This window comes from Carya illinoinensis, chromosome 1, assembly GCF_018687715.1.
Source record: "Carya illinoinensis cultivar Pawnee chromosome 1, C.illinoinensisPawnee_v1, whole genome shotgun sequence".
In the NCBI taxonomy this organism is placed as follows: domain Eukaryota; kingdom Viridiplantae; phylum Streptophyta; class Magnoliopsida; order Fagales; family Juglandaceae; genus Carya; species Carya illinoinensis.
This window is the reverse complement of record NC_056752.1, coordinates 8,460,023-8,471,976: the sequence shown is the minus strand read 5'-3', so window position 1 is coordinate 8,471,976 and position 11,954 is coordinate 8,460,023. Positions and strand designations below refer to the sequence as shown.

Genomic DNA, 11,954 nt, shown 5'->3' with positions numbered 1-11,954 from the left:
ACGCCGTTTGGGCTCTGTTTTGGTCATTTTGAGCCCCCCTTTTTTTTGGTAAACCCTAAATCAAATTTTAATTTTGTTTTAATACTATATATATTAACTATATTATTATATATAATATAACTATGTATTATATAAGTATTATATATATATATATTATATAACTATAAATATATATAGTCTAATACTATATAGTATATATATAGTTATATAGTATATTATATATAAAAAGTACAAACTATACTATATATATATAATATTATAATATATAAAATAAAATAAGATATTTTATATTATATATTAACTATATATAATACTATAGTTAATATATATAGTATATATATATATATATATATATATTAATTATTACTAACTTAGAGAGTTAGACTTAGAGAGTTAGACTTAGAGTATATGATGTATATCAATTGACAATTTTTTTTTTATTTTTTATTTATATTCAAGGGAATATATAATATTTATATAATTATATTGTGATATTAATTTAATATATATATATATATATATATATATATAACTAATAGTATACTATTATATATATTATATATATTAGTAATATTTATTAACTTATTTACTATAGTCTAATAACTAGATAGTCTAGATGTAATAACTAGTAACTAATAATATGTAATAACACTAGTTACACTAGTACTAATAGATAATAACTTAAAGATATTAATTTAATATATATAACTAATAGTATACTATTATATATATTAGTAATTTACTATATACTATAACTTACATGTTATTATGCATTTTAGTATTTATACATTATTATTACATGTAACACACATATTTATACACTTGTAATTTAGTTTTATTGTGTTACATGATAGTAATATTGAAACAACATGAGCCATGATGTGATGTTTATATATACTAAACTATTATTAGTCAATTTAGTCTATATATTATAGCATAAATATATTATTTTATAATAATTAACCCATGTAGCTATGCTAGTATATTATTGAATTTAACTAACTATATAAGATATAATTATATAAAATCTATATAATCAACTTTAATTATTATACATTAGTATTACATGCTATTATAAATTTATTATTTATATATTAGTGTTACATGTTATATTATACATTAGTATTACAATGTTACATGTTATTAAGCATTTTAGTATTTATACATTAATATTTCATATTATTATATTTATATTTATATGATTAATATATAGAAAAACACATATTTTTTTATAAAATATGTACATTAGCGGAGCGGAGTTGGATGCGGAGTCGGAGTCGGCTCCGCCTAGCCTCCGACTCCAACTTCCCCACGAGAAAAAACTTCGACTCCGACAAGTCGGAGTCGGAGTGAAGTTAGGATCGGAATCAGATTTTCGGATTTCTGCTCAGCCCTAGGAGCTAGCAGCTGTAGCTATAGTGCTACCCTTCAAATGATTAGAGATATAGATGTTTATGGTAATTATTGTTGCTGTGTGTATTTTTTAAACTGTATTATCTCTTTCAATTCAGGTGATTAAATTCAGATAAATAATTGAAAAAGTCTGATCTACCGCAGCCACCAGAGTGAAAAAGCCCTACAAAGATGACGAGCCCTCAGGGTTCACGGCTGGGCTACTGTAACACCTGAGGCTGATTTGAGGGTAAGGGAAGTCGGAACCCATGACTCAAGCATCTACTTCCACAAACTTCTTAAGAAGTTTAAAGATTTACCACAACTTAACCCACATTGTGTAATTCTCACATCAATTTTGTTCCTCGGTAGTCTCCAACCCTTGTCCTGTTTGTGGAAGAGAATCTTCTAGAAAGAAAAGAACCTAAAAGCTGAGAAGTGAAAAGCTTTAACTTTGACACACAGAGAGGGATAGAGAGGGAAAGGGAAAGGGAAACAATCATGGAGGAAATGGCAGGGGAAGCAATAGTGGTAGAGCAGGTGATACTTTCTCTGGAGCAAGCCACCCACATGGCCAAACAACTCCACACCACCACCGACTCGACCCACCTCCTCCAAATCTACACTTCCCGCCACCAAGCTCATCACCATCTCTCCGTCTTCCTCTCCAAAACCCAACTCTCTCTTCCGCCTCCTCTTCTTTTTCCTCCGTCTACTGCCCCCGCAGCTAACTCCCTCTCCTCCGCAACTGGTGTCGCCACAGCTACCGTTGCCAATGGCAATGATACCCAGCCGATGTAGATCATGGATGGTGATGAAGATGCGGTTGAAGAAGCTGGAGAGAATTCGAAGGGCACGCTTGATAAGGTTGAGGAGAAGATGCGGGATTTCTTTATTGGAAATAAGCGGCCGAAGCGATCGTTATCGCCTTCGGCAGTGGCGAAGGATAGAAGGCTGTACGATGATGGGTCTGCAGTTGGAGTGAAGGGTTTTGATCCTCACGTGACGAGGTTGAGGGCTTTGGACCTTGTCTACTACTTTCATGGCTAAGGGAGCAAAGGACGTTGGAGAAACAGAGCAAAAATAGGGTAAAAACAGAGGAAATCTCCATTGCCAATGCTATGAACAGACCGTAGAGAAGTGATTTTGGGCAGTGTGGATTAACTTACTAAATCAGCTCCATTTTCTTGTTTTTTTTTTTTGTGAGTGTGTGATGGGGCCTGGTTTTACATTTCAATGGATTTAAGATGAAATAGGGACAAGAATGAGTTATGGTAATTATTGGTCACTTTCGATGGTACAACATCAGGAACACGTTGAATGAGCAGCAAATTCTTCAACTCACTCAGTAAACCCAAAATTTTGGGGATTTTTGCTGGTAAATCGTTTTGATACTCTTTTAAGAGTATTTCACTTGGTAGAGGTTCGTTTACAGAAATTGTTCATTTGAAACCATTTGATTTCCCTGTTGTCTTCTCGTAAGAGCATTTCAAAATCATAACATCTCTAAACTTGTGCATAAATATTCGTCTCCATGTACAATTCAACTTATGGTACGATCAGATGGGTGGAATAAAAAGTAAGGAAAAAGAAACCAGGGGTTGCAGGGGAAGATGAGTAATGGTGCACACCATGCTTATAATCATTGCATGAACTTCTTTGGCCCTCAAAATGCGTCCAAGCAGACTTGCCCACAACCTATTTCATCTCCAATTCACCTTTCAGCCATGGACGATGACATGATGTTAATCATGTAGAAATATCTGGGACCATGTTTGCATTTTAACTTTGGTGCAATTTCCACAATGTGGTATATCAGGCTGTGTTGGGACTTCAGCCTTTAAGTTGCCGTTCATAAAAACCAGAAGCACTATTCTTTGGCAATCAAGTTATGCAGCTTCACGAAATCATCCAATGTAAGCTCCTCTGGTCTGGACTGCAAAAATCATGGAAGATTAATTAACAGAGATATTGCCAACTTAACGAGCTTTTCGGAGAGAAAAAAATGACCATAGTACTAAGCTATCAACTCCTCTAATTCCCAATACTTACGGTAGCTGGAAGACCAAATCTTCCCAAAGCTTGTTCAATTTCGAGGGATGTGCATATGTGCTGGAGTGATCTCCGTAACATCTTACGTTTCCCGTTGAAGGCAGAATTTACCTATATTCCCACAAAAAAGCAAAAACCTATTTACCAGAACGAAATAATGAGGCAGTCCTCAGACTGATATAACTAGAAGTTAAAAGAATAATCAACAATATAGATGACCTTGGCTCATGTAGTAAAGGCTGCATAAGTCTTAAATTCTAGAAAAATGATGTAAATACTACATTTTCTTCAAATTCCTACCCTGTTATGATGATGATGTGACATCATTTATCAACCTTTGAATTTGTTATTTTAAAAATATAAGAGCTGATCTAATTGTTGATGAATAATCCTACATTAGCACATTGTGTTAAAAATAAGACGAGAGTGTAATATATAACATAATTCTAAGTTTTGGTCTTCTAGGAATAAAAATAATAAGAGTAACACCAAAAACGAAAGACAAAAAAAGCGCATCCATAGCTAGAACTAAAACTAGTTAAGTTTGTTGGAACAATAAAAATATGAAAATTTTAGAAGGATAATATATAAATTGACAGTACCATTGAGAAGAAGCTCTTTATAGAAGAAACTTGGGGATACTCCGCAGCTTGCTTCAACTTAAATGTAACAACAGCAGCATCAACCTAAAGAACATAAGAAGGATCAGGCTAACCTGCATTTTTAGGCAAAGTGATGCATTTTTTGTTCTTTGTTTCCCTGAATGCACATAAATTACAAATAAGATGAGAAGTAGAATTGGTGCTTGGTGATTATTGATTATCCCCAAGCAACCTACTCTTCTCTGACCCGCATGTATTCCAAATAACAGCTAAGATCTTTTAGTAAGTACTGCCATGGAGAGGGATGGAACTGCTAACAACCAGGGGTCAGAAGTTCCATGCATGAAGGTCAGGTTGATGTGTGTCCCTGCAGGCTTGAATTTAGTGATTCTCAGTGCCAAAAACCAAGGTTAAGTCAAGTTCCGCCATTTACAAAGATGAGTAGAAGCATATCAAATTGTTCCTAAAAAAAGGAGGTATGTTACAAATAGATGTCAGCTCCATGGAGAAGCGAAAGTCTTCACACACCAACCATTTAAGATGAATGGTTTTCACCAGTACTCTAATAAAGGCTTTTCGTTCCATCTGGCCACAAACTGATTGATTTGTTTGAAAGCAGGAAATCCAGAGAGAGCATACAAATTAGGGTTACTGCATAGGTACTTTATAAAACCTCAAAAGTGGTAGGCAAAAAAGATTCTATCCTCCAAAAATGTAAAAGGCGACGATGTTTAAAGAGAAAAGGGATAAGTTTCGGGAACAACTTTCAACAAAATAATGTTGTGTTCACTGCCAAAAAATACTTACAACAAGCTATATTGTCACCAATTTATGCTGCTGCTAGCCACAATGAAGGAAATAACTATAGCTAAATTTTCTTCCCTATTTTAATAATTATATTTCAAAATTTTCTCTTGAAGTATCTTGCTATGTACATCTCCTTTATCTCATCATATTATGCACATAGAATTATGCTATCTATAGATCTGTTAAAATCTGCAGAATCCATTTTCTGCTCATGATAGGACGTGGGGAGACCAAGCCAAGATTGACAAGGAGTTAGTCAAAGTTTATTCCAAGAAAAAAAAATACATTGCCGTCGTTGGAAGTATTTATCTGCATATATGGGACAAAAATCACTCACATTAGGCTGAGGGAAAAAATATGTCCTTGGCACCTTAAGCTTGTATTCAGGATCTGAGAAACATACAGAAAGCCTATGTCAAGTATGTTTAAAACTGTGCAAAATATTTTGCTATATATAAATAAAAATTGTGCAAAATATTCTGAGTAAGTGGTAGGGACAGAATTATACAGCACCAAGCTTTGAAGGCTCTTCTACAGATTGCATTTTGATTGCTTCACTTGTGTAAGTTAATGTTGCCAAGAAGAAAGACAAGTAGAAAAAACAGTTCCAGTAGAAAAGCAGTTATGGTAAGGTCATGTTTCAATAAACACTAGGTGCAGAGATAATTTGGTAATTTACCAATAGAAAAAAAAAATGTATCATCTGAATGCTATAGATTCTTTTTCGTTTACCTATAAAAAAAAAAAAAAAGATTCCCAGTTGCAATACCATCAAAAAGCTTATTTCTCAAAACGAGGCATAACGCCAGCTAAGATATGGATTCCACATAGTTTACAGTCTGGCAAGGATACCTGAATAGAAATTGACAAAGATATTGATCGGTCGGTACTCTGATGTCCGCAAGGACGATTCCACGAAGCGCACTGCTGTCTCCTCCTGAAAATAAATCTAATCATGAGCTCAAATCTTCGAGCACTAGCAATGGTTTATGCATCTTCATCTTTAAAATCACATCTTTTGAAGATTGATTTTGAAGATGAAGAAAAATTCCTACATTGGATTATGTATTTTTTGACCAAATAATAATAAAATATTATTATTACTTTTTTTCCCTAAAATCTGGATAGTCTTCAAAGATGAGAGAGAAAAAAGAAATAATAAAAATAATGTTTGAAGAAGGAAAAGGACATCTTCAAAGATGAATAATGACTGTTCATAGTTATTTAAAATTATAAAGATAGATAAGCCAATGTAGATGATTTTAAGGCAAGTTTATTCAAATTTGAGAATAAAAATGAAGATGAATAAACCATTGCTAGTGCTTAGAGTAACTATCAGAGAAATGCAACACCTACCTGAATACTAGACAGGAAAATAAAAGGGAATACTAACCTGGAGTAGAAGAACAACTTCCGAAAAAATATCGCCCATTGGAAGAAGCAGTTTCACTACGTCTGTACTAATATTAAAGGGTATATTGGAGACAACCTACAAACAACAAACTTATACAGATTGTTATATATATATATATAGGGTAATGATACACTTACCACTCTTTTACCACTATTTTACCACTTGTAGTGTATTTATTTTTGTCTCATTTTCTTTTAAGTATTTTTTTAACATCCTTAGCCATTAAGAAAAAATTTTAAAAATATAGAATTTTAGTGATAGTCACTTACTTAATCATTAAGTAAAAGAAAATTTAAAAAAAAAATTAAAAACTTAAAAAAAGTGGTAAAAGAGTGGTAAAATAGTGGTAAGGCTATCATTATTCATATAATATATATATTATATATCTATATGATGTGAACAAAAAACTTGTATTCTTTTTTTAGTGTTTACTTGAAGTTGGAGCAGAGGTTAAAATGCACACACGCGCGCGCACACACACACACAAAAGTGCACTGTATCATCTTGGACACATACTCAGGGAATTGACTAATTGTGCATCCAGTCTGAACAACCGCAATGGATTTAACATTCTATGCTAAAAAGACAGGTTGTGCATCCATTTCCTCTTGGTATTGAAAATGCAGTTCTTTTAATGAATCAAAAGCAACTAGAGATCATGGTGAAATAATATTTTTTTTTTTTTTTTACTAGTGCAGGGTGTCCAGAACAGCGTTTCAACTAATCCCGGGGGTGCACAGGCCCTCGGCAAGGAATTTCTTGCAAGTGTACCTCAGGTAATTAAAGGAGAAAAAAGTCTCTTAGTCCGATGGCCCCTAAAGATTGTTTGCACCCAAGGGGATTTGAACCTTAGACCTAGGGGGAGCAAACCCCCAAGCCCAAGGCCTGGGGTTTTGGTGAAATAAAATTTTAATATAGAACTTTGGAAGCATGGAGCTTTTCTACTGTCCAGCACATCTTCCACTCTATTATGTTAGTGAATAAAAATTCAAGATCATGTTGAAATCACACAAAATATAATTTTGGAAGTACGAAGCTTTACTCCAGTTCAGCCACATCATCCAATCCCCTATTATGTTATCAAATAAAAATTAAAACTACTGCAATATGTAATTTTGAAAGCATGCCTATTATCATCCACTCCCTCATTATGTTATTAAATAAATGTTAGCTGATATATTTAATTAAGTCAAAGTTTTCAAAAGTAAAATAATATATCTAATTAAATTAATAATTTTCATTTAAAGTTAGTAGTGTTTAAGTTTTCTAAGCACATCTTTTTGGTTTCTCAACTCACACCTTTTTATTTTTGCAAGTAATGTATGTATATAGGTCATTGCATTTTAAGTTAATGAGTCTATAAGTTAGATATGACTCTTGATAATTAGGTTATTTTGGCACATTATATAAAGAATTCTTGGTCTCTCTCCACTTCAGCATAGTTTGTGAGGTCTCCATCACTTATATAGAAATAAAGGAAAGCAAGATGAGAGAAGATCAATGTGCTCATCCAAATTATAGATATCAAGGTAATGACATTGACACTCTTTGAAAAGTTCTATCCATTCCATAATGGCTCAAGGTCATGCTAAATTAGTTACAAGTATTATTTTTCATTAATATCTAGTTATTCCAGTGCATTGCATAATTATGTAACTAGTGTACATAAAAGTAGGATTCTCACTTTTGCATATCTTGATTTTGAATGATTCAACGACTTTATACTTCCCAAGAAAGACAACATATGGGAGCGAATGTGACATTTCACACAGTCTTCCTTCAAAACCTACACAGTTCAATTAAAGCAGTCAACATCATCGACAACATATAATTGACAATAAGAAAACATAGGATCTCGCACAAAAAATATGCATAAACCCATTAAGTATCCACATAGAATGCTGACAGTTAAAATGGATCGGGCACTTTAATATACACATGGAAATCTAAGTGAAAAACACCAACAATTCAGTCATAAGGAAAACATAAAAAACCTTTCTACCGGACACTGAAGATTGTAAATGATTAATTCTTCATGTAGCCATCTAGAGTCATTCATTGAAGATTGTATATCGTTAATTATTACCTGACACTGCTTAAGTTCTGTCAACAAAAACGTTTTCAGCTACATTAATTGTATACACAACTATAATACACAACATTCTCTGGTTTTTCCAAAGACGCATATGCATAAGGTAAGAATTCAAGTATATGGTGGATGGGAAACTAATACCAAACTTCAATTTATAACTTCTAACTTGCAGAAAAATTACTTCAAAAAGCATTTTGGGAGAGACTTGCTGTAGAATGAAAGAGGTGAAAGAACATTGTTCTTATGCTTTCTTCAATTTTGTTTAGCCATTACAGTCCAAAAGCACGTCCCATAGTGCAAACTGTAAGATGCATTAAAATTGTTACCATTTGAGTTAATTGAGCCAAATTATTGTAATGCTTTGGAGAAAAAAGATACATGCGTCTCTGCCAGGAGAAACCAGTGAGAATATATCAATACCATTTACAGCTTTAGCCATCACCAAAGTCATACTTTACCTTCAACCTGTCTGTGCTTGCAAATCTTTCACTCACAATAGCAGCCATGTGGGGATCCTAAAGATCATGAAAAATGTACAAAGTAAGTCTATGGAATCAATATAGAAGAAAAAGAATTTCTCATTACATCACCCTCACATTTTTTTCACAAACAATACTCTTATCAAAAGTCACACCATTTCGGAATAGCATTATATTTTAACCTTTTCACTAACAAGTTTGCTATATCAGACCAAAAGGTCAATCTTGAGTCAAGGGGAAGGATATCTATCCGAATGAATAGATTTTCTGTAGTTACTTGCAAGACATATTTGTCTCATGCTTGCTTACTTACGTATTAGGCTTAAGATAATGCTAATTGCATAACATACAAGCCAAGGAAAGCATGTGCAACCAAGCACATGCTTGTACGCTCAAAATTTTGCAACGTTCCTTCTTATAGAGTAGATGAGTGGAGCTAAAGAGCAAGCATTGGGTTCTAACGAACAAACCTTTTCAATGGCAAGAACAATGGCACCGGAATTAATGAGAACGTTAGTCAAAGAGCCCGTCCCGGGCCCAATTTCTAGCACCACATCGCCTTCTTCAACATTGGCCGCACTCGCAAGCTGCTCATTGATCTCATTATTCAACATATAATGCTGCAGTCACAGAAACTCATTCATTGGGAAATTTTCTCGAATAGAGAGTTAACACCAAACAACTACGTTACCGGACAAGCATAAATTTAGACGAAATCACTAAGAAATTAAAGTATCTTGAATTCTTTTATCTTTCTGCTACATCTACAAAGGAAGCGTTTGGAATAGTCATTTATATTAACATTTTCTCGAAAGATTTAGGGAAATTCGTTTAAATTTTGTCGGAAAAAGGAAAAAGTGGAGTAGATGGGATATGGGGGAGGACCTGGCCAAGAGATTTCCTTGGGGTGCGGCCTTTGGAGTTGAGAGCTTTGAGAGTGGCATGGTAGTCGTCTGGGCTTCGGCTTCGGCTTCGGCTTCGGCTTTGGCTTTGGCTTTGGCCTCTGTTCGAGCAGACTATGCACGGCGGGGTAATGATTCTTCTGCGTGCGCCGGAGGTGCTATTATGCTTCGGGAGTGGAGCTTTGAGAATTACTCTTGGAGATAGTGGAGGGAGAGAGTGGAGCGAAAGATGTCCAGTGGTCATGTCTCTCGCGAGTCTGTCTTCAGGTGACGTGCTTTGCCTCCAACTGTAAACATAGCTAATTCATGATTCTTTTAGCAAAATTGATTCACGGGATGCAAAATCGCAAATTGCAGCCATTTCTGGAATAAAAAAAAAAAAAAAAAAAACAAGAAATGAATCACGTCAAAATAAAAGGTCATTTTTGCACCATTTTTCCACAAGTCACTTTAATCTTAAAATAACATTATTATTTTATATTCAAATAGTTTAATGTGCTTTTTAGAGTAATAGCATTTTTTGTTTTTGAAAGAAGAACATTTCATTTCTCTAATAAAAGATTACAACATCTCATCTCTTACAATCTGTTGAACACAACAGGAATTTCCTCAAGTTTAAACAAGTCTTCACAGAGATTTAGTGCATTCTGAGCTAGATGATGTGCTGCTCTATTCCCTTCCCTCTTCACATGGGCTGTATACCATTTTGTAAACTGGTTCAACACCCCTTTGGCATCCTCTACGATTAAGCCTCCATAGCTTGAATCAAGTTGTTTCCCATTTAACAGATTGACTACCTGCATGGCATCACCTTCAAGAATGAAAGTAAAGACACTTATCTCCTTGCAAAAAAATACACTCATCATCATGGCATAAGCCTCCCTGCTAAATGCATTCACATGCAACACTCGTTTTGCTTGGATGGTTCCAATGACCTGCCCATGATTATCTCTCATGATGGCCCCAATACCTATGATACCTTTTCTGTTGTTGGTGGCCACATCCCAATTCATCTTATAGCTTCCTGGAGGGGGTTTCACCCACATGACAGAGTCCTGAGTACTTGTTCTAAGTAGATTAGGTTCTTGCCGATTCTAATTGCTCTTAAACATTTCTATCTCACTTTTGGCTCTTTTAAGAAGAAAGTTAGGGTGCAAGAAACCTTTGCCATGTACAAAATCATTCCTCCTAGTCCATATTAAGCGACTGATCATTACCACTTCCATGATTTCCTCCTCATTTAAATGTTCAATAAAATAACCCCATATACTTTGAAATGAAGAGCTATTGATTGACATTTTCTGGACCTTCTGACACCCTTGACTCCAAACATCCTTTACAGCTTCACACCCCCATAAAAAATGCCCTGTATTTTCCATTTCAGTCTTGCAAATTGGACAACTGCTGTCAGGCACAACATGTCTTCTATTCAGGTTATCCATAGTAGGCAATGCCTCATTACAAGCTCTCCATATGAACATTCTCATTGCTATAGGTACTGGAATCTTCCACATAGCTTTCCAATTTGGAGAACTTTCCCTATAAGTAGAGGGCCCTCCTTTATTTCTAATCTGCATTTCCATATGTGGGTGGTATGCACTCCTTACTGAGAACCTATTGTTGGTAGTACAACACCAAGCTAGTTGATCATTTCTCCCACCTAGATTTATATGGATAGATTTAATTACCTCAACTTCATGTGCAGAGAAAAGGGATTTCAGAATTGGTTCCTTCCATGTCTTCAATTCATGGTCAATCAAGTCTGCAACCAAAAACTGGCTTGTTCCCTCCTGCCTGATAGTCTGAATCTTGTATGTATGAGCCTGAGGAATCCACTTGTCTTCCCATACCTTGACTTGTTGACCATTCCCAATTTTCCACACAAGCCCTTCTTTAAGAAACTGAAGCCTAGTTAGTATGCTCCTCCATGTGTATGAGAACCTATACCCATCTTGGCTTCCATTAGATTGCCATTAGGAAAGTACTTTTGTTTGAGAATTCGAGCTGGTAATGAATCTGGATTCTGAATAAGCCTCCAACTTTGTTTGGCTAGCATTGCAATGTTATAACTCCTAATTGTTCGAAACCCTAACCCTTCTCTATCCTTCCCTTGACTTAGTTTTGCCCAGTTTATCCACTGTATCTTGGAATGGTCTTCATTAAAACCCCACTAGAATTTCCTCAGCAATTGGTTGAGCCTCTTGGCTATCGACA

At 34.8% G+C, this 11,954-nt stretch overlaps 2 protein-coding genes across 2 annotated transcripts; both read right to left on the bottom strand.

The window, feature by feature from the left end:
* Positions 1-2,820: 2,820 nt before the first annotated feature.
* Positions 2,821-10,073, bottom strand: LOC122309269 (ribosomal RNA small subunit methyltransferase, chloroplastic). Its single transcript, XM_043122676.1, has 10 exons — positions 9,724-10,073; positions 9,309-9,458; positions 8,818-8,874; positions 7,952-8,053; positions 6,247-6,342; positions 5,706-5,790; positions 5,191-5,243; positions 4,047-4,130; positions 3,445-3,555; positions 2,821-3,328 (listed from the first exon to the last, which is right to left on the bottom strand). Exons 1-10 carry the CDS (start codon positions 9,982-9,984, stop codon positions 3,263-3,265), a joined length of 1,065 nt encoding a protein of 354 aa, XP_042978610.1. The 5' UTR covers positions 9,985-10,073; the 3' UTR covers positions 2,821-3,262.
* A 245-nt stretch (positions 10,074-10,318) lies between these two features.
* LOC122303306 lies at positions 10,319-10,786 on the bottom strand. Its single transcript, XM_043115057.1, has one exon. It carries the CDS (start codon positions 10,784-10,786, stop codon positions 10,319-10,321), a length of 468 nt encoding a protein of 155 aa, XP_042970991.1.
* Between the last annotated feature and the right edge of the window lie 1,168 nt (positions 10,787-11,954).

What these genes read in the sequence shown, in the direction of transcription:
- LOC122309269 (XM_043122676.1), bottom strand. Translation starts at nt 9,984, where the DNA reads ATGACCACTGGACATCTTTCGCTCCACTCTCTCCCTCCACTATCTCCA. An exon ending in TTGTTCTTGCCATTGAAAAG is followed by an intron (nt 8,875 to 9,308) that starts GTTTGTTCGTTA and finishes CATGATCTTTAG; the next exon opens with GATCCCCACATGGCTGCTAT. An exon ending in GATTTGGTCTTCCAGCTACC is followed by an intron (nt 3,329 to 3,444) that starts GTAAGTATTGGG and finishes TGATTTTTGCAG; the next exon opens with TCCAGACCAGAGGAGCTTAC.
- LOC122303306 (XM_043115057.1), bottom strand. Translation starts at nt 10,786, where the DNA reads ATGTGGGTGAAACCCCCTCCAGGAAGCTATAAGATGAATTGGGATGTG.